General features: G+C 41.6%; 1 protein-coding gene across 1 annotated transcript in view; it reads right to left on the minus strand.

Moving 5' to 3' along the window:
- LOC105926036 (succinate-CoA ligase GDP-forming subunit beta) overlaps positions 1 to 26768 on the minus strand; it is a 102063-nt gene that overhangs the window by 8620 nt on the left and 66675 nt on the right. The window contains exon 9 of the mRNA XM_021316225.2: positions 1983 to 2103. Coding sequence (XP_021171900.2) covers positions 1983 to 2103 — 121 coding nt within the window. The remainder of the gene's footprint in view (positions 1 to 1982; positions 2104 to 26768) is intronic.

The following is a 26768-nucleotide window of genomic DNA, read 5'->3' on the forward strand; positions in this document are numbered from 1 at the left end:
TCTTCGACCAACTCTTAAAGAATGGCTCAGAGAATCAATAGGGCGGGGGAACACAGTTAAGTGAACACAGTCACTCTTTCCCCTGGACCCCGGGGGACTATTTAAAGGGAAATTTGTCCTTATAGGTGCAGCAGACAGTATACTCACAGTGCAATATGTCCATTTCCCCCTGCAGCCAAAGAGGGCAGCACTACCCTTTCTCAGGGAGTTCCTCCTATTCATTTTGCTAAAAATCCAACTCTTTTTTTTGTGTGAGTGGAATCCGCTAAATAAATAAGAAATGAAAAGCTTACAATCATTCCCTTCACACATTAATATAGCCCTAATAGCGCCCCGGCCACATGGCGCCTCTCCTCTACATCTGGGAATACATAACTCTCCTCCAGTGCAATCAAGGCCTGTCTTTTAGAAAGAGCCTTTCCAATTAAAAGTGCGCCTGTTAATCCATTCTGATCCCGCTGAAGAGCACCGGGCCGTCCTCGCCGCCCGGCAGTCAGCCTAGCGAGCTGAGCTGATTGATTCTGCACCAATCCTCTCTGCAACGCTGGAGCCCACGATGTAATGACCCACAACTAAAGCTTGGATTAGGCCCAGGCCAGGAGAGCGCTGGTCGGGAGCATCCGACTGTGCTGACCTTCTGCTGTGTTTGCCAGTCGGGATGAATTACACAGCCTAATGTGAGAAATGCTTTAACGTACTGAGAGTCTATTTTAATTGCTAATTTGGTCACTTCTATGGCAGCCAAGCTCGTGTGCCCCCCCCCCTCCCTCCCTCCTGCTTCTGTAACGATTTAAATGAACTTGATGTTTTAACTGTGTGTCAAATCAGTAGCACGGGCCGTTTAAAATACACTAAGGAATCCACCAGCAGCGCTCGTTTCCCCTCCGTTTAACTTTACGTTCAGTGGCAATTTGCTCAAATTAAACGGAGTTTACGGTTTTATTTTATTACACCTCGTCCTGGTTGAGACTCAAGAGTTACCTAGCAAACAAACATGACTGAAAGCCACATTAAGCGCCTGCCTGACACCCTGTTTTTCTATTAAGCCTGGGCACATTGTCTGCTGTGCTCCAGTTAGCTGTCCATTACCAGCAAGTGCGCCTCCGCACACAGTCGGGTCATGGAAGCAGGTTAAAAGCCCTGAGCTAAAAACGGTATATTAAATGCTAATAAATAGACTCCCTTCGCTTTGTGCTGTGGACACGCCACTGAGCAGGATTTTGGCAATTAAGGTAAGCAGCAACTGACCCCACGTCGGGGAGAGCCACGGCTTCCCACACACATCAGTGGACTATGCATTAGCATATGCGGGTGAAAGGTGAGCTAATCAGTGCTGTGTCAACCTAGTCTGACTGCTGCTAATGAAAAGTGCAACAGAATGTGGCGCGTGTGTGAAAACTGCACCGCTGTTCTTACAGCGATGACGCCGTGGGGATCAGATGCAACACGACAATGGCTCTGAAACTTTGTAGTCCAAAAAAAAAAAAAACCTACATGAAGTCACCTACCTTATCAGTCCACCTGTGCTTATTTTATTCCCAATATACATCTTTGAGGCCTTTTCAGGTGAACCTTAGTGAGTACATGGCATCGTGAAGGTCAAGGAAAACACCAGAAGGGTCGCATTTTGAAGCTGAAAGCAGGGCTAGGTTAAAGAACACCTCACAATAAAATGTTCAACCCATGTTCTGAAAATGGAAAGGGTATGGCACCTTTACAATCTAAACAAGACATGGCAATTCACCTAAACTGACATCATTAATCAGAAAAACACTCAAGAGGTCCCCATGGTAACTCTGGAGGAGCTGCAAAGAGCCACAGCTCATGTAGAAGAAGCCTTTGCTAAGATAATTGTTTGTAGTGCACTCCACAAATCAGTGGGGTATACAAACCATTCATTGAGAGCATTAGCATCAGCCCAGAGTAGATGGCAACAAAAGACGAACAGGTTGGGCGCGTCAGTGTGTGAACTACTGTTTTACCTTCGAGCCTGACCACCAGCGGGACCTTGAGCTCCAGCTCCCGACAAGCTTTGGTTATGCCGTTGGCAATGATGGCGCAGTTGACGATGCCTCCGAAGATGTTGACCAAGATGGCCTCGACCTGTAGGAAGACAGATGATTCAATTTAATGGCAGAGAAGCACGTAGCACAGGGGTTATGCAAGTCTCAGTAACAATTGTAGGCGCTTTTAAAGACCAACATGATTTAAGATTTACAGCAATGTGAATTACAAAATATAGCTCAACAGCGTACTGTCCTAATTGCTACACATCACTTTTCATGAGAAAAGAGGTGGTAGAGGACAAGAAACCAGGAATACTTTGATTTTGATTCCCAACAGAGACTAAAATAAGGCAATTTTCAGCTGACACAAGACAAACGTAACTCAATTCAGTCAAAAGGTATTTGGACGAAAAGAAATGGGCCAGGTTGATGGCCGACGCACCAAATCAAAACCATTAATAAACCAAAGAGCAGAGAGCCTTAAAATATCGGAGGTAATTTGGAGCAAGGAGCCCAAAAGCTACGTTTATGGGGACAGATATCAATTGTACACTCAACAAGGCCGCCTAGGATGAAATGTACACCATCCTACTGTCAAACAAAGAAGTGGAGCAATGATTTGTGAACTTATCAGAAAAGTTTGGTGAACATTTTCTGTACTGATCAGCCTATTAATATGAGCACATACTTTAATGTTCAAGCATGAAAGCGATCCAAAGCAGAAGGCCGAGTTGCTCTGTTATTTCCTATTAAGTCATGTCAGTCTCCTGACGTCAGTATTATTTAAAACGTGCAAGACTCCCAAATAAATTTACATGAGCTGGAATTTTTTTTAATTTTTTGGCCAAGAAAATTTGCTAGTTTCACAATCGGAGAAAAAGAGCGTCATCCACAACTACTACAACAGACTTCAAGCTGTCAGTGATTTTAAAGGAGGCTATAGAGAGAACGGTCAACTGAAGTTATGTCATCTCTTAATTAACGACGTATTTCAGATGTTTTACAGCCTAACACTGAAGGTACTACATTTAGGCTTTTAAAGACCCTGCAGAACCCCCTGTGGCAAAAAGAGGGAAAACCAGAGGAAATTACAGAATTTCTTAAAAGACAACGTAGCTGTAAATACCACATGTGAGATAAACTGAGTATCATCGAGACTCAAGTTCAGCAGATCTAGAAGCATACTTCATTTTTGTTACCCACCATGCCACGGACATGTTTCTACTCTCAGAGCCCTCCGTTTCTATGCGAGCTACCAAGGACAAGCGTTTCTAACAGTGAGCTGTGCCAAACCATCTCGCCGTCTGCTGTGCGCCGTGTGTTTACTTCAGCCGTCTTTCATGTGCTTCGGAGAAGGCATCTTGAAGTTTCTCGTGAAATGAGCAGCTGAGACTGATATCCCCAAGCGGGGAAACACAGCAGCTTGGGTGTGCATGTCTGCGATTACACTAACAATCTAGCACTTGGTAATTACCCTGGCTAGCTCAGTGGAAATGTAGACTTAGAGCACACAGGATTAATCCTCCGTGTTTGTTTATAATCACTGCTAATCTGTTAGCGCCGATTTGGCTGAGCAGCTTGTGGGGGTGTGCGCCCGCGTGCTCGCCTGGTGTGAAAGTGTATGTTTCCAGCGTGCGGTAATGATGTTTACGGGGGGAGAAGATCAAGGACTTGGATAGCTATCAGAGCGACAGCCGTGGCATTGTCCTCGACATGCTATCCAAATGAGCATCTCCTTATGAGACGGCAGAGAATGACACGGGACCCGGCGCGAGCTCAGAAAGTAACTCTGAGGTGGGGAAGTACCAGGAAGACTCCCGCGGCAGTCTGAGGAAGCGGTTAGTGCACCCAGAAGATCGCTTTTATGACGGCTGCATTTATAATGCAGGGGTGCGACCAGGGATGCATGAAAACAAGGGTGAAAAGGCAAGTTAGTAGTTGCCTCCGATCATAAACAAACGAGACTCAGACGCTCTGGCGCAAGATGAAGAAATTCAGAGAAAATTAAAAAAAAAAATCATAGATCAGATAAAAGCAAGGCACGGCAACGTTTTGCTTCATGTGTCACATCAACTGAACCAATAAGCAGGGCGCACAGGTTCCTGCAAAATAAGCTAATTATTCACAGGTTTTAACTTCATTTGTAATCTACTGACAAAAAAAAGGCTCACATTCACACCGATTCACACCGAAGTCTCACATTCACACCGATTTGACCTCTTTGGAGTTAAAAAAGACGAACGCATACAAGCTAAAAACACCTGTCTTCCCTGACTTCAAAGCAGAGATGTTTACACGTTCAGCCTCTAATGACTTTAGCGCCCTCCCACTGGATACTTAGAATTTACTCTTCCTAAAATGCAGAACTGATGAGAGTCAAGAATCGCCTAAATACAACTATTGCTAATAATTTGTAAGCAGACTAGGGTAAAGAAATTAATGAAAAAAGAAAAACAAGTTTGAAAACTATACATCTTCATTTATCTAAGCTTGTCTCTATGGTGCCTTTCAAAGGTATTTTAATTCCTTCAACTTTCTAACCAAAGCTGACGTGCAGAGGACGTCGGACATTAACCAGAGAAGCAGCAAAAGAGGTCCATGGCAACACTGGAGGAGCTGCAAAGATCCAACAGCACAGAAGGAAGAACTAGTAAACTCGGCAACCCTTAGTTGTGCACGCCACAGATAAGGCTTTCTGAGAGGATTGGAATGAAGCAAGGCAATGTTGAAAGTAAGCTATCAGAAGTCTTTTTTGCAGCTTGTCTACAAAGGGGATCTCAGTGGACACGTGGAAGAAGTTACCCGGGTTGGATGAAATTAAATTCAGCTTCTTTGTTTGCATGCAAAGACCTATTTTGGGCAGAAAATGAACACTGCACATCACTCTGAGCATGCCATCCCCACTGTGAACCATGATGGTGGCAGCATCATGCTTTGGGGATGCTTGGGAAGAGTTATATACTATGCAGCACTGTTACAAACCTAGAGTGTGCAAAAGCCTAAAATTATAGCCAGATCCATAACGGAACAGTTTGGATCAAAGAATATTCATTGGCCTAGTCAAAGTTCAGAGTTCAAGTTTCAGACTTCTACCTGTAAACATGTGGAAAACCAGATTATTTCCTTCCAATGTACAGCTAAGTGCTGCTTTGGGTTGGTGTACCACATAAAATCCCATGAAAACACCGGTTTTGTGGTAATAATGTGACAAAAATGAGAAATAGTTTTAAGGGGTATGAACACTTATGCAAAGTTCTGTATGTACTTGACCACCTGCAATAGATGCACATTTTCTGAAACTGGGTGCTAACAGATCTGGTAAAATAATCAAATTTTACTACAAGTGAAGAAAACTAAACTAATCTAGGATCCAATGTGCAGGGCTTTCATGAATAAATCTAAAAAAATAAATAAAAAAATTGACAAATGTCAGTTTTGTCTCAACATGGAACATAAGTTTAAAGAAAAAATGAAGCCCACTATCAAGGTTTACATATTCTAGCACAGCTGCTTGAGGTAATAAACACCCACATGCTCTCCACAACGTTACAAGCTGCCCCACTAGGGGGCAGTAGAGATTTAGACACCGTCTGCGGCCAAATTAGGAGTGCTTCTATTCTCACAATATCTACAGCCCATTTTTCAACTCTGTCTCTATTGGGAAGCACCATATTTCTTCCATTCATGCGTCTCCCATTGACAACAATGTATATTAATGATACATAGGACATGATTTATGCTGCTTGGCACAAACGTAAATGCAGTTTATAGAAATATGGACGCAGGAAGGAGCAAGTTGTACTTTGCCGCAAGTTTGTTTCATTTTTTCCACCTGGTTCCCTCAGTTTACAAGAAGGTACAAGCAGCAGAACATTATTCTCCCTGCAGAGAGAGAGACGTCTACAAGGAGGCGGCTATTTGATTAGAAAAATGGTCTCCCACTTCTTGTCCATGTAGGGGATACAACAAAACACAAGTTAACGTGCCTTTTAGGTGATGCTTTGCTGTGCCCAGTTATTGAAGAAAATCGTCTCTGTCCTTCTAGTGTAAAATGGGGTTAAAATGTTTCAATAATTAGCCAACCGAGACAAATTTAGAGCCAATCGTCCCAGTTTCACGTCTTCACCAGAAGACGAAATCTCCCTTTTCTCTTTCTGTCACACAGGCTCCGTGTGTCTCTGAAATCCACCTTTAAAGGTATGAAACTGCACTGCACACTTCAATTCAGCGGAAAAATCTCCCGCATCCCATTCCGAAGCATTTTACCTCCTGTTACAGAAGAACAGTCTTTCCTTAAAGGCGCTCATTCAGGTGAGCTAAGCTGGCAGCAGGGTAGGTTCCTTTCATCAGAGCTCGGCATAAAGGCATCAGGTACAGTATAATGTGCCAGCTCGCTCTTTTTTTTTTCCCTCCACACGATCTTTGTGCTTTCTTTCACTCTCAAAATGAGCTGCTGCTTTTTTTTTTTTCTTTTACCTGAGTTTCCGTTGAAATGAGTCAAATTTAGCTAAATTAGATCACCGCTGCTGGCGTTCCGATGCCATGCCAAGGCTTTCCTTTCGAATCGGAAAAGAAGGAAGAAAATAAAAAAGGGCCTTCAACAGAGAAATAAGTTTTTCTGCCTGCTTTTAAACGCCCCACTAAGTGCATTTAGGGCAAGAAAGAAACACGGCTCGAACAATTCGACACGCTCATGCGAGTCTATCATTCCGTCTGCGTGCTTTTTTACAAGACGTGTTTAGAATGTATACCGTTCAACAGAACACGGCGTGTGCTATAGGCTTGCATCAGAACTATACCGGCTGCCATCTGTATTGCCTGAAATTTGCACTGGAAAAGTAACATTGCACGATAAAGGCTATAAAAACCGATGCCGGGAGCAGCAAACAAACACGTTTCGCTTTTCTCCTCCAAACTCTTAACTCGAGGGACAACAAACGCATTGTTTGTCTCATTCTACAAGGCTCCTTCGTGAGTTTCCGTGTTCCTGAATTATCACAAAAATACACATTTTCATGCCCTGCATTCCTGCTAAGTGTTGCTAATCTCTCCACAAGAAAGACAAGGAGAAGCGTCGCGCTTTCTTTGTTAGCAGAGAGCAGATAGGAGGAAAAGGCAGCGCTGAAGATGGGTGTGTGTGCGCGTCTCTCAGTGGCCTATTAAGGGCTATTGTTCTGTCTTATCTGCCGGAGACAGCCTGTACAGTCGCCGCCTGCTTTGGCAGGCCTTGTTTGTTTGTTTATGATCTTCCGCGGGAACCAGCACTCGGCCCAGAGGGCAGAGGTCGACATGAACGCTTTCCAAACTCCCGGCAGCTGCTAATTACACGTTGTGGCGTGACAGGACCGGTGTTGTCCATGAACAGGTTTAGGAGGCCATGTTTATTAGAGGTAATAACCTCCAGGAAGCCTTTGAATTAATGCCGTGTAAAATGATGTTAGGTTCTGACGGGTTTGAACGTGTTCAAAGCACGCGGAATATCATCTAATGAGAATGATCTCTCCATTATTGCTTTATTCACCTCTACAGACTCCACAATTTTATTTTTTCTCCTTTTCATTTAGAGTCATAAAATAGTTCATGATGCAACACTGCAAATAATCCCCATGTAGCTACTTCATTTTAAAAAATAAAGCTTTTTAGTTAAGAAAAACAGGCATAGACCAGGTGAACTTGAACTATGCACACGCCGGGCATTTTATAAGGTACACGCTGCTATTACTTTTGCTTTTAGGAGAGCCCTAATTCTTCATGGCATAGATTCAATAAGGTTTAGAAAAACGTTCCTCAGAGATTTTGGGGCATGTTGACATGATACATGATCTTGAAGTTGCTGCGAGTCTATTGGCTATATATCTATGATACACATGCATTAAACCACATCACAAAGCTGGTCTGTCGGGTTGAGAATGCGGTGACACTGCAAACCACAGAAGAACAGTGAACTCGTCTCATATAAAATGTGAAAATTTTTTGAGATTTAGTAACAGAGTATTCTACCCATTATGGTGACGATTCATCGAATAATAGTCTCCCTTCATAGCTGATAACTGTACTCCATTCCTGGCATCCACGCATTGGCAGTAACAGAAACAACAACCTGGCCGCAGTACATTATGCTGAATAGTTAAAGAGAATTTAGGAAGGAAGACAGATAATATACCTCGAGGGATTTTGATAATTGAGTTTCTTGAAACTTTTGAAGAATCGTTTCTTCCCCACCTCGACTATTGATTCAAGGCAGGATGGATCAATGATTTAATGTTCTATGACAATTTCTAATGCTTCCATCTGAAAGTTGCAGCTGAAATCGAGACTCATCAGACAAGGCCATGTTTTACCAATCTGCTATCGTCCAATTTTGATGAGCCTGTGGAACCTGTAGCCTGTTTCCTGATCTTGGCTGACAGGAGCAGCACTTGGTGTGGTCCTCTGCTGCTGGAGCTCATCGGCTTCACGGTTCACATGTAGCACCTGTTGTCAGGGATGGTGTTCTGCCTACCATCTATAAGCTCTTCTCTTACTTCAGACACCAGCGAGGCATTTTCATGCACACAACTGCACCTTAATAGATATGTTCTCTTTTTTGTACCATTCTCTGCAAATCTGATGGGTTGTGCGTGAAAATGCCACTAGATCAGCAGTTGTCTGACACGAACGACCAATGCCAGGTTCAAGGTCACGTAAATCCTCTTTCCTGCCTACTCTGATGCTCATTTTGAACTTCAGCAGGTTGTCTTCGCCACATTTAGACGCCCAAACGCGTCGAGTTGCTGACCTGGTTGTCTAATTTGCGGTTTGAGTTGACAAGCTACTCAAAGGGTGTGCCTCATAAAAAAGCCAGCAAGTGTGTTTAGATGCAAAATGTAGGACAATAACCAAATGGTAAAACACCATAAAACAAAACACATGGTGAATGGAAAAAAGTCTAATTCTGCTTTGTGATAACATGTAAATTAAGGTTAGTCACAATACAGCAACAAGAAAAAGCTTTGCCAGACTTGTTTAATTCCTTAAAACAATGCCCATGTTGAGCAGGGTGCCATGTTAGCAGCAGAGCAACCAATGTGTCTATTGTTTAAGAATGCCAATAAACTCCCGCTCTCAAAGACGGCCAGATCTATAAATGGGAATCTAATTTGGTGAGCCTCAGTTCTGTCAACAAGAACATTTTTGCCAGATCAAATCTATTCTTATTGAGGCTACAGATCAAGAAAAAGAGAATGATGTAAAGACAAGATGAGGGAACAGAGGGTCTTGAAGTCAAAGAGTGAGGTGAAGTGAAACAGATGAAAGAGGAGAGATGGAGGAGAAAAGGAATGGAGAGAAGTGATGGGACGTGGTGGAGCCATAGCCTTCCATTGAAGGCTAGGATTGCCCTGCCAAGGAGGGATAAGAGGGAAATAATTATCCGGGCTGCTGAAGCATGACAGTCCCTTCTTGGGACTGCAGAGAGACAGACTGTGCATTATGTCAAAGATTGGTCATGTCACTGGCAGCAAACACTTCTGACAGACAGCGCCATCTGAAGTTTCACTCCAAGATAAAAAAGCTTCCATTAACTGGAACCTGGATACTTGTCTGATTGATACAGGTTGACCACAGGGTTTTTACACATTTTTATTTCATAATTCCACACATTTTACGACCCAAATTCCAATTTTTTTCATTTTTTTTTAAAAAATATCAATAACACAACTTTCACCTTGAACTGAATGACAAGAAGTTGTATCTCTACTTCACAAATCCTTAAACAACACAATGCTAACAGAGGCTTTTGATTTTCAGGTAGTGTTAAAGGGCTGTTTTGCTATTTTTCGGCACATGGACTAACTTACACCAGCTCCAGTTCTCCTTGTACTTGTGAAATATGGATTGGGACGTCCTACAATAAAAGCAAATCCTATAATCGGCTAGAAACCACTGATCAGGCCCAAAATCTGGCTGTGGTGATGGACTCAGAGCTGAACCTCTAAAGGCAACTAAACACAATAACAAAGTTGGACTTCTATCAACTGAAGAACATTTCCAAGATTAAAGGACTAATGACTCAGAAGGATCTGCAAAAACGAATCCATGCGTTTATCAAATTGATTACTGTAACGGTGTTTTCTCAGGTCTGCCTAAAAAGTGGTCAGACAGCTGCAGCTGATCCAAAACGCTGCTGCCCATGTCCTCACTAAGACTAAGAAAGTAGAGAACATCACCCCAGTTCTAAAGTCCTTACCCTGGCTCCCTGTGTGTCAGAGAATAGACTTTAAAATACTTCTGTTAGTCTATAAATCACTGAATGGCTTAGCAACTACATACATTACATACTTGTTATCAGTGTAACAACCCTCCTGACCAGGTCTTCTGGTTCTGGTCTACTCTGCATACCCAGAACCAAACATGGTTATGCTCCAGTAAACTGGAACAAGCTCCCAGAAGACTGTAAAAGTGCAGAAACCCTGACTTCCTTTAAATCAAGGCTAAAAAACTCTTTGTTTGGAGTTACATTTGACTATTAATGCTGAAGTTTGTAGTCCAGCTTCTCTGATACTGTATCTGACATGCTGTTGCTTTTCCAATGCGAATGTGCTTGCCTCTGTAATGTTTTCCCTCTGTCTCTGTAATGCTTTTCTTTTCTCTGTTTTTGCTTTGTTCACCTACAGCACTTTGAATAGTCTTGTTATTGAAAAGTGCTTCATAAATAAACTTGCCTTGCCAATAACCTTAGCAGGTTGGTATTTCAACAAGCCCAACTCAAACTGAAATACAAGGTGTCCGCAGTCCAAATTGGCCAATTTTTATAGAACCCAACCTTTAAGACTTGGTGCACCATCACCAAAAATAAATAATCAAAATTACAGTGAAAACCAGTGGGAACATGCAAAAAAGGTTGTTCAGCAATTGAGTAGGGTTTGACTGCATTTCCGCCTATTATTGAGAAGAGCATAAATAATAGTTGATATGCCATTTGTCTGATAAAATGTAAATAAAAAAAGTCTTCATCTGGCAGGGGTATTGATGATTTTTTGTTTAAGTAAGTCCTCTGCAACACATTTTCTCATCAATAATAATAAACCAGCTCACGTATATAATAATATAATAACCTTTGAGTATTCGGACACTTGCCTGTCTGCATTCTATAAGCTCTCATTCACATTTAAACTCATCGCCTGTTTGATTCCATTTCCCCCCCCAATAGAAACCAATCAGGGGTTAACAATAGCATTTCTTCCAGCAGTAAGAGGCTGTAGGGTAGGGTGAACAAAGGGGGAATGGACTGAGAAAGGGTGACGTCTGGTAGATCAGGGAATAGATCCTGGAGATGGCCTTTACTTCAAAATGTGTGGGGAGAAAGTGGTAAGGTCAAAGGCTGAGACATTTTCATCATTGCTGTGTTTAACCAGCCACTCCAACCTTCTTATCTAAAAAAGGAATAAGGCGGCCTTTCTGAACTTCTATTGAGTCGGGTATTGCCCGCTGAGGCTCTGCAGGCGTCAAGCTAAGCCCTCGCATGCAGGACAGGGCGTGCAGAATGTCTCACCTTGCTTAACAAGACTTCATAAGAAAAAGATAATCACTCTGACAAATTTCCACGGGTGGGAGGGGCTAGGACCAAAGCTCCAACACAAAGAAAAAAAAAGAAAAAAGAAAAAAGTGGTAAAAGAAAATTGTGTAGTATAATTAGAAGGAAGACACGCGTTGTAATTTCATGGCCACTAATGATTATGATTTGGGTATAATGACAGACTTTGACCAAATGGGATCAGATCTATCCCAGTCCGCGCCAGTTGGTGTTGACAGTCGAGAGATAAAAAAATCTCACAGCATGTGGTGTTTAATGTTTGTAATCATTTGCCTTCTGATTCAGTAACTGCCAGGCCTCCCTATTACAATTATTCTAAACATGTTGGACAGGTGGGAGAGGCACAGATAATACTAACGAGGAAGAAAAAATGTTTTATGACAAGCAAACAAAAATGCTTTAACGTGTCCTTACTGAAAGGATTGATTTATTTACACGGCTTCTCCCCAAATAATTATTTTGGTTTGTTTCCCCCTAAAAATGCAGGACAAACAAGCAAACGCTCTTTGATGGCTCTCACTTTTTTCTTTTTGCCGCCCTACAGCAACAGGTTGTAATCACTTGAGAATTGACAGATTGCTTTGTGACAGCTTCTATCCCTGTATTTACTTTCATTTGATATGCAACACTTTAGTCAAGACTGAAAAATACCTGCTAGTGTTGGTGAAAACCGGTTATTACTCTCTCTGTGAGGGGAATAGTTCATAAAGTGCATAAAGAATAATTTTAAACTACCCTCGGATGTTTTTTTTTTTCCTTTTTTTTGTGATATGAGGATCCAGATGAATCACGGGGGTCAAAGGAAAAAAACTAACAAAGCAAGTTTCTACACAGACACGGAATCCGTTTTTCCAGCTACACCACAGCGTAGTCTAGGAAGAGAAAAAGTGAAGTTTTAGAAAACTGAAACCACTTTTGAGATCATGTCCCCCCCCCATTATTTATTCAGGATTTAATGATAACAGTTAATCAATCTATTCTTCTTAATGTCCAACCATCCATCCATCGTCTTCCGCTTATCCGGAGTCAGGTCCAGCGTGTTCCCCTGGGCCTCCTCCCGGTGGGACGTGCCCGGAACACCTCACCAGGGAGGCGTCCAGGAGGCATCCTAACCAGATGCCCGAGCCACCTCAACTGGCTCCTCTCGACGTGGAGGAGCAGCGGCTCTACTCTGAGTCCTCCCCGGATGACTGAGCTCCTCACCCTATCTCTAAGGGAGAAAACTCATTTCAGCCGCTTGTATCCGGAATCTCGTTCTTTCGGTCACGACCCAAAGCTCGTGACCATAGATGAGGGTAGGAACGTAGATCGACCGGTAAATTGAAAGCTTCGCCTTTTGGCTCAGCTCTCTCTTCACCACAACGGATCGGAGATCAGGGTAGGTCAAAAATCAAGATTGTAGCCCTTGTACGCAACCTAAAAAGAGCCACAATCTTTGTTTATGTGAAATAAAAAAAATAGCCGAACTACAGTGCTCGTAATTCACAAAGATTTCCAAGACTAAAAATAGCTCTTAGTGATGTTATTTTAGGAAAGATCTTAGAATTTCCAGAATTCTAAGATTTTTCTTAGCACTTTACTTCTGTAAAATAAAGTTATCCACAAAGCATCTTAGGTCTTAAGAGAGCTTCTAAGGTGACGAAATGTTAGGAATAGTGAGGAGGACTTTTAGTGAACCCAAGAGTTTCTTAAGGAGAGAAGATGGAAGAAACAGAGAGAGATGTTTGGCTGATCCACCACCTAATCAGAGGAGGATATGAGCAGATAAACGTCTTTAACAATCATACAATTATAATATTTAGATAACATAAACTTTATCATCCCCATAAGGGGGAATTAATCTGTTTAAGAAGCCCATCGGGTCAAATGCACAGCTCCACCGAATGTAATTTTACAGAGGATAAAATAATGAAAGAAAGATTTTGGATAATCATGAATAAAAAGTTGAAAAATGTACAAAGAATATATATAAAAGAGGTAAAGTATTTTCTTTATTGCATGATCATTTTAGTAGCCTAAATAGTCATCTATGTTTGTGTGTGTGATGCCATCTCTTCGCTTTGATTGCTGCACGGGGCGCTTCACTTTTCAGGCTGGTGCGTAAAGCACCAAAACACACAGAGAAAACGGCACCTTGATCTGCAGCAATACTCTTTAAACTCTGTGTACTTGTGCTGTGATCCGGGAACCAATGTAACTTTCAACACTCCTTTTCCTCCCAGAGATAACTGGACAGCAGTGAAGAAGTCAGGACTGAGACCAAGACCAAGACCAAGACCAAGACCGGGCCCCCAGAGACCAAGACCGAATCTTTAGAATGGTGCAATGTTCAGGGGCGGCTTGCACTTTGTCCGGAACAGCAGCTGTAAAAACCGAGCAAAGCAGAGCCACAGAACACGGGGATAAGGCTGAACGGAGCTGAAAGGGCTGAAATTGTGAACAACCCCATACATTTTTATTTCTTCCACTATTGATTAAACCCCCTGCCAATGAACACAGGCTCAGCAATGAATTGCTCTGTAGGACCCTGGGGCGTCAGAGTGTTTTTTTTTTGTTTTTTTTACATAGAAGCTTTAATCTATAGAGCTCAGAACATCATAACCTCAAAGCTGAGTGCTCCCAGCGCCTCTCAGCTTTACAAATGTGCATAAACATGTAACTTACGTGAGAAGCAGACTGCACAAATCTATGTCAGGGTGGTGAGATAAATCCAACTTTCAGAGTGGGAGAGCCGAGAGGCAGTTCTGACTGCATTCAGGTGTCAAAGTTATCCTCAGACAGTATTTGTGCCCCATGCGTCAGGGAGAGGAAGAGAGGCACTGCAATGAATGCACGCTGTAATGTAAACTAGTCTAACTAATGGAGCATTAATCGCCAGTTTAGCGGGCGATGCCGATTCTCGCCTAATGTAGCCACAATGTGGGGAACGGATCTAATGAAACAATTCTCAGGAGCTCAGTCATCCAGGGAGGACTCAGAGGAGATCAAAGGGAGTTAGTACTTGAAGAATTTATAGGATCTTGGACTGACCTCGAGCAAATTTTTCGAGACCCAACGGCCAAGCCCAAGACCGAGGCATCGTATTCTGAGGCCGAGACCAAGAACCGAGACCAGAAGAAAAAAAAAAACGACCTCAAGGCCAAGGCTGGTCTTGAGATCTCCATCCCTGTTAGACAGATGTGCTGCTGGTCAGTTTTTCCATTTTTTTTACTTCTCAATTTGATGTCAGTCATTATGCCAAATACGATCGCTTTATACGAGAAGGCAATCCCAGTAAAATACTGACGGGTGAGTGCACATTAATATCAAATACATAAGTTAGTAAGTAAAAATAAGCAAATCAAAATAATGCTGAGGTGGCTCGCACTTGAGCAACTCGCTGTTGGTTGCTCAGCCGGTTTGCTGAAGTGCGAGCCACCAGAATTGACAAAGACACCTGGATAGGTGTCGAAACGTTTTCAGACAGAAGTGAACGAGAGTCCGGTTGGCTCCGATTTAATCCTGTTTGCTGTTGCGATGACCCAGATAACTGAGAATTTTGCACAGGCAGGACACACCAACACTAAATGGAGGAGGTGGCCTCCGATTTCACCTTTCTAACACCTACTCTGCGTTCTGATCTGTTCCCCCAGGGAGCTTCACTGCAATTCACACCTCAGAAATTTGACATGGCATCAAAATGGAATCATTATGGGCTTATTTAGATCATCAAGTAAGCACAACCCAAACACAGAGCTGACTAGAGCATGGGGACAGTGACTTATGAGTCCTCACTGCCCCATAAGTGGCCTTAATTGACATATTAGTGTGACTGTTCAGACCATAATTTATAAGCTTTCACAGGACTGACTTCCAACCATGGTCAGAATTGAAGAAGCCTTTTGGATGTGAGGTAAAATGTCCTAAGGAAATACGAGAATAAATCCATTAGCCCTTTACTGAATCACTCAGGATTGTCAAAATCCTAGATGAGTGAAAATCTACCCCAGACTGTAGGAGTTAAACAAAACACAAACCAAAATATTCCAGGGTGTATGTTTTAAGGGAATTTGTCGAGGCTACCAGCATTTCCTATTCAAATGTCATAAAACATTTAGGGTAGCATCCCACACCAAACACTACAGGAAAGTTAAAAGTAGAAACTTAAAGAAGGAGAGGGCTGCCACACCAGCTGCAGAGGGAGGTTGGGAGAACCACCTCTGTGGTGAGCAGGGGGTTTGTCAGATATCAGTGAGGGATGTGCAACTGGTCTCCTGCTGCTCACCTCGGGGTATCACAATGTCCCTGAACCACTTCTATGTACTTACACTAGGCAACACACAGCAAAGCACCATGGGCAGCCACACACACACACACACACCAACAGACGCCCAAGTATTTTGTGCTGGATTGAACTCAACAATTGGAGCCAACGCAGGGCAAGCATATTATTCATTGCTGGAGGGAGTCGTGTCATTACTGACAGGCAGACATAAATATTCCTGAACCCCTTCACCAAGGGTTAATAGCTGTCCATCAGACAGCACTGACACACACAGGGCTGCGTGTGCCTGGTGCGGACACACACAGTATGGGTGCTTTCAATGGTATACCAAGGTTACTTACGATGGATTTTTTTTTTTGTGGGGTGGGGGGTGGGCTAAAGAAGGGGTAGAAGACAAAGCCTAATATTAGTTCAGTGTGTGTAAAAGACAAAGAAATAAACCCCCACAAATACTACTTATACAGCAATTTTTTTTGTCATTTCACACAGAAATTGGATTTAAAAAGGTGACAATGTTTCAGTGTTGTCTTGTAGGCTACTCCACTCACAGCAAGAATTGTTTCATTAGACTGGAGGAATGCATTATGGTCAGGGAACAGCATACCTAATCACCTCAGAGGCCGGGTACAACAAACCAGCAGCTGAATATGAAAGTGCCAACATTTCCCACTTTGTTCCTAATGCTGCACGACCAATCAAAATTAATTTATTTTAATGTATGCACACAGAAGGTCAATTATCCAAATGATTCCAGTTCAGATTGCACCTGATCTTGGAAGCCAATGAGCCATGGAAAGGGCAGATGGGTATTCTTTGCAAGGCAAATCACCACCCCAACTCTCTCTTTTTTTTTATCTCACCTCCCTACCATTTACATGTCCGAATGCATGGACCGTTTGCTCACCTTTAGTGAAATGCATTCCAATAATAGATAAACAACTTAACATTTAACTTGTGCAGAAGGAGTAAGGCCACAGAGAATGACATGTCTGCCAAGGATAAGATTTCCATAAGGAATATGAAAGTCAAGCTCATCTTTTATTTGAAAGGTTTTAGAAAAAAAAAAAAAGAAAATCTAATTTATCCCCAGTAAGAAAGTTTGGTAAATACAACCTTAAAGGATCATTACATAATATGGTACATTATGTAATTATTGATTCAAACATTATGTTCCATTTTGCGTTACTTGTCTTAATAGTGTTGCTTAAGTTCATTGAGACTTAGGTGCATTTGACCATTTGGAGCTCATTTCATGTCACTTTAACTACAGATGCAATATACAGTTTTTTCCGATCCAATCCGATACCTGGGCTAAGTGTATCGGCCGATATCGATCCGATACTACTGTTGAATTAATAAACCGTATACCTTGCCATGCGATCAGGCTATCAGGCTTGAAATAAATATTGTTTAAAAAAAAGGTTCTGCATGTTCTTTAGCATGGTTCTTTTGGAGGCACTTATTTAAGTTTGGGGTGTTGAATTTACAAACCTTATCACCCCCCTTCGCAACTTACGCATTGCAGATGCTGCCTGTTGCGGTCAAACTTGTTGGCGCATCAAGTTTGAAATGTTTCCAAATAGCAGACTTGGCTCAGTCCGGCACATGCACCATGTTGCTCTGTGTATGCTCATCGCAAGCTGCTGTGCGTGCTCTGCTTAACCACTGTTGCAAACATAGAAGTGACTGCCGTAACTGTACTGCAGTGTATGACATTAATGAAAAAAGAAATGACTGGATCGGAATACTGGATCGGCATCAGTCATCCGATATCTGATCCAGCTAATTAGTCAATATCAGAGCAGATATCCGATCCGGGTATCGGATCGGTGCATCTCTAATTTTAACCAGCCCACTGTCTATTCATCAGGCTACAGCAACTTCACAATACATAAACATCTCAGTTCTCCATTCAACATAGTCAATACATTTCGAGACAAAAGCTAGTACACGTTACAGGGCATAAAATAGCTGTTTTAGATGGGTTTAATTCTTACTTCATAGAACCCAGTTTGTTAATGTAATTTTTAAGTCATCCTCATATACAAGTAAATGAATATATCTTAAACCCAATGACTTGTACATACTATACAGACATAAACAGCAAAGAATACCTTTTATTTTTTGCTTCAAGGTTCAGGCAACACAGAGACTGTTACATTTGGACACAAGCATCTTGAAAACTAGATTTCTAATCATTCTTGTCTAGTTATTTAGGGCACTACCTTGCATTGCCTTGCTTGTAATGTGAAAAAACCCTTGAAGTCTTTCATCTGTGCAATGTTAACAAAACATTAGGACCATTCTGTGTAAAAGTGATGCAGGGTACAATAGCCACGCTGTGGAGAACAAAGTGTCTTTTTATAATAATAATAATCAGGATGTTTCATAAACGCAAACTGCTGCTGTGCTTGTGACAGCACTAGATTAATTTAGGTCATATTAATCTCCCAGAATTTCGTTTTTTTTTTCATTACAATAATGAATCTGGTTGACACCGCAAAGTTTGTCATGGGATTCAACAGAGTTCACTGCTTGGCCCAATATACTCTATAATGTATGATTTCATGTGTTAAAGTTCTTAAGTAGCATGGTATAATCTTTCGTCATTATGCTGATGATACGCAACTACATTCTGCCATGAAGAGTGAAGACCTGATTCAGTTAAACTAACTGCAAACATGTTGTATGGATTTAGGATTATGGATGTCTTACTTCCTAGCAGCTAAACTCAGTTGAACACTTAAGACATACTATCTAGTAAAATTGGTTGCGATTGACTGGCGACCTGTCCAGGGTGTACCCCGCCTCTCGCCCACTGATAGCTGGAGATAGACACCAGCACCCCTCGCAGCCCCATGAAGGATAAGCGTGATAGAAAATGGATGGATGGATAGTAAAATTGGTTTCTCTGCACAGCATTAATCTAGCTCCCAGTAAGAGTGTCAGAAACTTTATTTTTTTTCAATAGCGAGCGCTGTTGCACTTTTCTTTGCACTTTTCTTTCTTCTTCAAAAAAGCGACTAGAAACAAATCTACCAACTTTTTATGTGTTATTGGCAAATTTACGTGAAAGCAACCACTTGTTCTGCCGTTAGTGTCTTGAGGCAGCCAGGAAGGGGTTGGTGTGAGACCGCGGTGAAGTTAGTTTTAGGTTGGATATTGGATATTCGTGCTCCACGGCCTCAGCAGCTAGCCAGCAAACAGAGCGGCAGCCCCGGATCAGCCTCCTTGTATCGGCTCAAACAGGAAGCAGATGCCGCTGAAGCCGCGGAGGGCGAATGTCCACTGTCCAACCTAGAACTAACTCCACCGTGGTTGCTGTGAAGTTAGTTCTCTAGATGAACCATGCTTTGTGTCCACATTACAAATGAATCATGATGCGCAAATCCGCCGGTGATCCCACCTTAAAAATCTTCTAAGTGAAACATGTTATAGAGATTAATGTTTTCAAGCCTTTAATCTAAACTAAACCTGCTCGATCAGAAACAAAATGTTTAACAAAAATGTTATACAAAAATATGGGCGCAATGAAAATTATGTTAAATACCTGCTTAACCTCTGAAGACCCAACAATTTTAGTCTAAACATAGGCTTCTTGATGCCTGAAAATGATCTGTTTGTCATTAAACATATATTTTTCCTTTTCTGGACAGATCTGTAAATGAGGCTGACAACTGATCAAACACACATTTGGAGAGAAAGTGAGCTTTTTGTCTAAAAGCCACTTTGTTTGGACGAAAGTTTTTGGGTGTTAAGAGGCTAAAGGTTATTTTCAAAAGGTACTTTTAATCAAACAAACTTTGTCGGAAAGCATATTCTAATTTATTGAGACCTAGGAGTTTTTTTTTTATTAGAATGGGCTGGCATTGTGTTTAGCCTTAATACTGATTACTTAAAAGCATGAGTTGAGCGGGGTAAACAAAAATGTTTTTACAAAAGTCTGCCAGTTCCTCTGTGAAAGAGCAAAACCTTTCTAGAGTCAATTCCCTCACACTCAGAATAAGCAGCACTGCCACAGCAATTTTCATCTAAATGCTTTTCATTCAGTCTTACAGCAGAATGCATGAAAGCTGAAGCTACTAAGTGGCTTCATTAAACTGCGAAGCAAAACAATGGCAGCCAACACGGCAGATAGGTAGAAATTATATACAGAAAAACGTATAGCGTGAACAGCTCAAAAATAAAAAATAAATGTTGAGCTACTAATTGTAGATGAATAGGAATGGAGATGGATGGCTGTTATTAATTTTACAAGTAAAGGGAGAGAGGCTAATGAAAGACAAGCATCAACATACACTATAACCCTCAACCCTACAAGCTCACTGACTTGTTTTCAGTCTCTGCTGAGATCAATTCATAGGCTTGATGGCTAATTCTGAACTCAGCTGAACAGACACCATTCACTCTCCATTTTGCTTTTTGAGCTTTCCTCTACTCCCCATGTGGTTCCTACAAGGTCTGGAGAAGTGGATTTTAAATTTACAGAAACAGATTAATCTGATCACAGCAGATGGGAACAATTAAAGCTGGATTTTCAAAGACCTAGACATGGATGCAACAACTGATGAGACACAGTACGGACTCCTTTTCTGCCTGCTTTCTTTCTGAACTCAGGGCTGTCGAACTAAACATTCCAATGATCTCACGTGTCACAAACTAAGAAGGAGAATTACCATAAAGGATGTTACTTTGGCCGTCTTATAGGAGAAGGTAAGCAACCTGTTGCTCCCGGGTTGACATTTTCGCTCTGATGACTTTTGATAGAGCTTGGGAGCAGAGAACAGCATATTAATTAGCCATTAAGGGTTTATTCGGGTATTAGAGGGCTCAAAGAAAGCAATAAAAGTCTCAGGAGAAACTCAAGAGGCTGACTAGCTTCCAAATCGATAGAGGTCACGACTACAGGCTCACTCTATATCATGACGGCCAAATAAGTTCAACAAATAAGGTGATCTTTGGACTCCAACAGAAGATAATGTAATTGACTTCAGATGTCAGTACATTGTATGGCTTCTTTTATTTAGGGAATGTAGGCAAAGCATTTAAGCAGGCTGCCAATAGTAAAATTCACAAAGCCTGGTGCACATTTCCCACCATTTACCTTTAAAACTTAGAAACTAGTACCTCTTGTTCCAAAGTGCTTACACAGTGCTGTTAAAAAGAGTGATGCAACATAATAGCAAACTTTTTGGAAGCAACTCAGAGTTTAGGCTTCCACAAAACAAATGTCTCACTCCCCCTCTCCTATATAAATATTGTTTCTCAGTCAATTCTAAGCTGTAACACATCAGCTAGTTTTTGCACTATTTTTCAAAAGTAGACATTACACTGTAAAAAGACAGTATACTTAAATATAAAATATGTTCTGACAAATATCAAATGACAAATTTAGAAGATATGATCTAAATCATAAAATGACAAACTAACCCTTATACAGAGAATTTCAGTTTTCTTGGGAGCAATTCTCTAAAGTACAAATGACCTACAAAGACGTTTTGAATCTCAGAGGAATTGCTCTAGATCATTTAAGTTATGAAACAAGACAATACGTTAAAAACACATTTTTGAGGCCAATATGTCAAACTCAATCAAAAGGAATAATCTAAGAAGCCTTGAAGCGGTAAGAATATATATCTTTTGTAAAACTAATCAACCACTATTACGCCGCATATGCAAGAAAGACATTAGAAAATGTTCTGAAACCTTTCCCCAGTTTAATGTTCCCTTACATGACCTCATACTGATCAAACCAAAACACTGTACTGTAGAAGATTGCTTGATGCTTAAATGATTCCTCCAACAAAAACACAACTGCAAACAACCCAACATCCAACGCTCCTCATAGAGATTTAAACTGGTACTATCTTACTTCCTAAATACACAAAAAATACACTTTTTTTTAAATAATTTCATTACCCGATATATGGGTTAGTGTAACTTCTAGCACATATGACAAACGGGGAACCAAAACTGTGGTAAATCTGGAAGGGTTTTTTGGTTTATAAGAGTAAAAACAGCCATTGAGCACGCAGAGGGCTTTTTCGTGCCACAGTACCAGCAGGCATAAGCTCTGGTCTGGACTATGTCAAGCATTTTATCTGGACTGATGGATGTGGCACAGAAACAGTTGCTCTGAACTAATCGAGTCAGAAGAAAGTGGGGGATGGTTAATCTATGTGTGGGTTCTGCCAATCACGGTGATAAAACTCCACTTGATTCATTTTTCTACACCCACTCCACAGTCATGCCGCACCTTAAAAACCACCGGTGCGTTCTCCCCTCCTACCTTCAGGGAAGCAGCCTTTTAAAGTTTGTTAAGAATAAACAGGAACACTCCCATCTTACTGCTCTATCAAACCACTGTCCCGTACACCAGTCAACCACAGATGGCTTCCACTAGGCTGCTCGTGTGTGTGTGTGTGTGTGTTTGTGTGTGTGTTTGTGTGTGTGGCAGTGAGGGGATGGAAGTCGACTTCCGCAAGATGAGCTCCAGTGATTACAGTCTGAGACAGTTTTCTAATTATTCTGTCAAACATCAATCCTGTGGGCTGATGCAGGCGGTCCTCTGGCCTGATGGACAATGTAATCACTTCGAGGACAACCCCCCACTACACTCTTCCACCCATTTTACACATCAATCCAGCCACCACCACCCCCTTTCTGCTCATCTTCCGCAGTTTCTCATTTTGCTGTCTTTACTGTGCTTTAACAGAACTTTCACTTATGCTCCTCTGCCACAGCTCGGCGGCTCATTTTTCATCTCCGCAAACTATATCGGCAATCTATATTCTTGCCCCGAGTTAGAGCACTCGTACCTGCTATCAGGAAAACGCTGAAGATAAGAGCGAGCGCAAACATGTGGTAAGGAGGACACAAAAAGAGGAAACGTTATTAATTATGTACAACCAGTCCTAAGGCTCAAACTGAAATATAAACCATGTTGAAAGCCCTGACCCATCTACCGTACAGTGAAGCGGTTTTGGCAGTAGAAACCATGCTGACACGCAGATTGGTAAAAATACGAGATCACCAATTCAATCGCAAAGGGAGATGGGCAGGAACAATCCGAAAGTTGCCAAAGACAACAAGGAACTTTGGTAAAGAGGTAGTTTTTTTGGAATACCATGAAGATTTACACAGAAAATCTACCCCAGACTGCGGAAGCAACGATAAAGTAAAGTTAAAATCATTTGCAGCGTTTATGCCCTGAGACACATATTACAGCGATTCCTCAAGATTGTTGATTGTAAGGCGATTTTAAGTTTGAATGGAGCTGCTGTTTGTGTGGTTATTCTTCCTATGACACACATCTTGCAGGGTTTAATTATTCAAGATCTGTGGATTATAACAAACTTATTCTGAGATGGATGCTATTTTAATTGGGTTTCAGAGGTTGGCCGCTGAGAAATGGAGAAATTACGTTTTGGGAGAGCAGGTTGTAATCCTGATCCGAGCACTCCTCTCCCCCACACAGAAAGTCAGTTAAGCACAGTTCATTTTAACTATACCTGTTGTGCAATAACTTGAGATCAATGCTATTTTGCTCTGATTTAAATGTTTTTAAATCGCATTCTGGACCCAGATTGGTTGATATGCGACACAGCACAACCTGCAGGAGGATGAGCACAGGTCGACAAACGGGCTCCGGGAGAAACATGTTAAGCAACCCTTAGATGAAATGACAGTAATATAACGAGCCTTGTTTGTTTGTCCAGCATAATGAATCCAGCTAGCAAGATAATTGGGATACAGAAACGGTCCTCGTCAGAAATGTGGCAAAAACAAACCTTGATAAAAAGCAAGGTCAATTTTAGCCAGCGGTGATCAATCTTGAAGGGAGGAATTTGTTCTGGTCCGATCCAGTCAGAAATACAGCCTACTGATGACAAAATGCAATAGATTTGTTTTCCTGTATCCATTTTAAGAAGTAATACATCATTTTGTCTAAATTAAATAACACCTTTATAGCTAAATTGGTCAGCTTGCTTGTATTATTTTGAGCCTTGTTGATTATAATTTTTAAACAGCTGCAAATACACATGCAGCATGCCCTCCCACAGGTAAGACAAGGCCAAGATTTAGCTTGTGACTGGCTCCAGGTGAACCTCTCTGACTCTCTAATTATGCTAAATATGTGAGCAGTGCTGGTAGCTAACATCCTTTCTTACAGATGCCTAAATAGTGGCTCTAAAGTGTTGGCAAGAGCTCAGAAAAAAAAAAAAATCTAAAACACATCTACGTATTTATGGTAGCAGTGAGCCTTTTTAACTCACCCCTATGTAAAAGCATATTTCCGCCTTCTGTTCGAGCCGATACATGGAGGCTGATCTGGGACTGTAGCTTTCTGGCTGGCTGTTGAAGCCGCGGAGTGCGAATATCCAACATCCAACCTAACACTAACTTCACCGCGGTCTCACACCAGCTCCTTCCTGTCTGCCTCAAGACACTAACGGCAGAACAATTGGTTGCTTTCACATAAATTCACCAATAACACATAAAAAGTTGGTAGATTTGTTTCTAGTCACTTTTCTGAAGAAAAAAGTCGCTAGTGGATCTGAAAAGTGCAACAGTGCTCGCTATGGAGGCACAACATGGAGTTGTGTTTCTTTTTTTAAGACAGAGCTGCTTTTATACCCCAGAGCGGCAGAGCTATTGTAGTCACTATATCAGAATTACGTCACAGAAAGCAATAATTCAAAATTCATTGCAAGAGCACCATTTAACCCTAGGAGTGCGCCACACTGACTGTTTTAGACACAAAAGCAGGTTTTTAACAAATATGCACTAATTTTTCAAAATAACGACCCTATAGGACTACTATAGGACAACCATGGTAACAGCTTATTGGCAAAAAAAAAATTGTCAACCCCAACTGAACCCCAAAATTTATTTGGGGATGAGTTGCCCTTTAAGAGCCCAACTGAGGGATGTTTAAATGTAATGAAACATTAGCTTTTTCTAAATTCTTAGTCTCAGCTAGAGTTATTGAAACAGCAAACAGTCTTAAATTAGAGGCAACCGGACTTTTGTTCAGTTCTTTCTGAAAACGTTCTGACACCTATCCAGGAGTCTTTTTACAAAGACTGAAATACCAACATAAACAATCTGTCAAGACAGGGAGGTCCTGGACTAATTTTGAAGTTGCAGTGGCTCCATGTTATAGAGCAGCATGAACTCAACAGGCACTTATTAGATACTGCATTTGAACACAAGCATACTACACAGCTAAGTGCATGGCAGCCACCATACACATTTAGGCATCTAGATCTTGTAAAGACAACTTGCTGAACTAGAAACTAAGCATCAAAATGGCTCCTAAATGGGATCTGAGTGACTTTGAACAAGGTTAGGCTGTTATTACCAGGCAGGATGGTCTGAGTATTTCAGAAACTGCTGATCTGCTGGAATTTTCAAGCAGGTTTATGCATCAGACTTACACAGAAGATAATCAGCCAACAGTGTGTAGCTGAAAATGCATTGTTCATATCAGAGGCTGACAAGCAGACACGTCTGGAGGAAACTATCTCTGAACGCACAACATGTCGAACCTTAAAGCAGATAACTGAAACTAAAGCGACAAACTCACATCGGCTGCCAATCCTGCCAGTGAAGAACAAGAAACCAGGGCTACAATTTAAACTGGCTGACCAAAATCAGACAGGGTTGGAAAAACTCCACCTGGACCAACGGGTTATTAAAACCATCAAAGAGCACCAGGTATTTAATGTAGCTAGATGTTAGACTTACTAAGCCAGCAACCCTCTCCTGCAGCTGCTACTAGCTGATGACATGTGATATTTTTGCCACATCACACTGCTGCTGCATTCAGATGGTAGAGTGTGAACAACGCATGCCCCATTGGCACAACATGCAGAACCTTCAGTGGTTCCTGTAGGCTCCTCAAACGTATGCAATTGTGTGTGAGGGGTGATAACATCGAGTTAAAAATCTAAGTTGCAAGTGATCCGTCTCACTAAAAATCTCACTGACCGCAGATTCTAGACGCTTTATTCATCAGTTCCCTTTATACGCAACACGTTTGATAATGATAAAGGAAAGGAAACAATATCTCTTAAAAAGGTCCGCGCCGAACATCATTTAATAAAATCATACCCAACTCATCTGCAGCTACAATATTGTAGGTTAATCCCATGAAATTGTAGCTCTCCTATTGCCCTCAGGTCAGGCTACATCAATCCTTCTATGTAAAGGATCAGATTTCCCGTGTACATCCTCCAGATCCTCCAGAGTGCCACCTGAATGTTATCATTATCTTTTAATCAAATCAAACTCTATCAAAAAGAACAGAGAACATCTGACGGTACAAAAAGGGACTGGAGTGTGTACTGGAAAAGAAACCTGAGCTTCTTGAACAAAAACCCTCCACCAGGATCCATTAAGAATCCATTAAGGCCAGAGAACATTGGGTACAACTGTACACATTTTGATCCACACAAATATCAAGCAGCCGGTTCCCTTTATGAAGCATTTTAGAGAACCGATAGGGTATGTTTCAGTGATTACAATGAATCAGAGCAAAAAGGCCTTTGAGGTCGTTGTCTTGGCAACAAACCTCTATAAATCGAATGGCCTGCCACCCATAGCCTCGGAAGAATGGAGCGAATTGAGGAAGTATGACAGGTTCAGGAGAAAAAGTATTTTAAAACGTTGTCTGTAGAACATTTGAGAATATTGGTTTTATTTATAAATCTGTCTGAAAGAGTGCATGTTCAAACACGCAAGATGAAATTGAATGAAGTTACAACAAGAGCCAAGACGGAGATGAATGCTTGATTTGGAGGCAGATGTCATTGTGTACATCATTTGAAACTTAGTGTACTGTATCAGCAGCGCAGAACTACTTTCTGTTGGTTTACAGTGCATCTCAGTTTCCCCACAGCGCAAATCTCCTTTCCATCTG

The sequence above is a fragment of the Fundulus heteroclitus genome, chromosome 20, assembly GCF_011125445.2.
Source record: "Fundulus heteroclitus isolate FHET01 chromosome 20, MU-UCD_Fhet_4.1, whole genome shotgun sequence".
NCBI lineage: Eukaryota > Metazoa > Chordata > Actinopteri > Cyprinodontiformes > Fundulidae > Fundulus > Fundulus heteroclitus.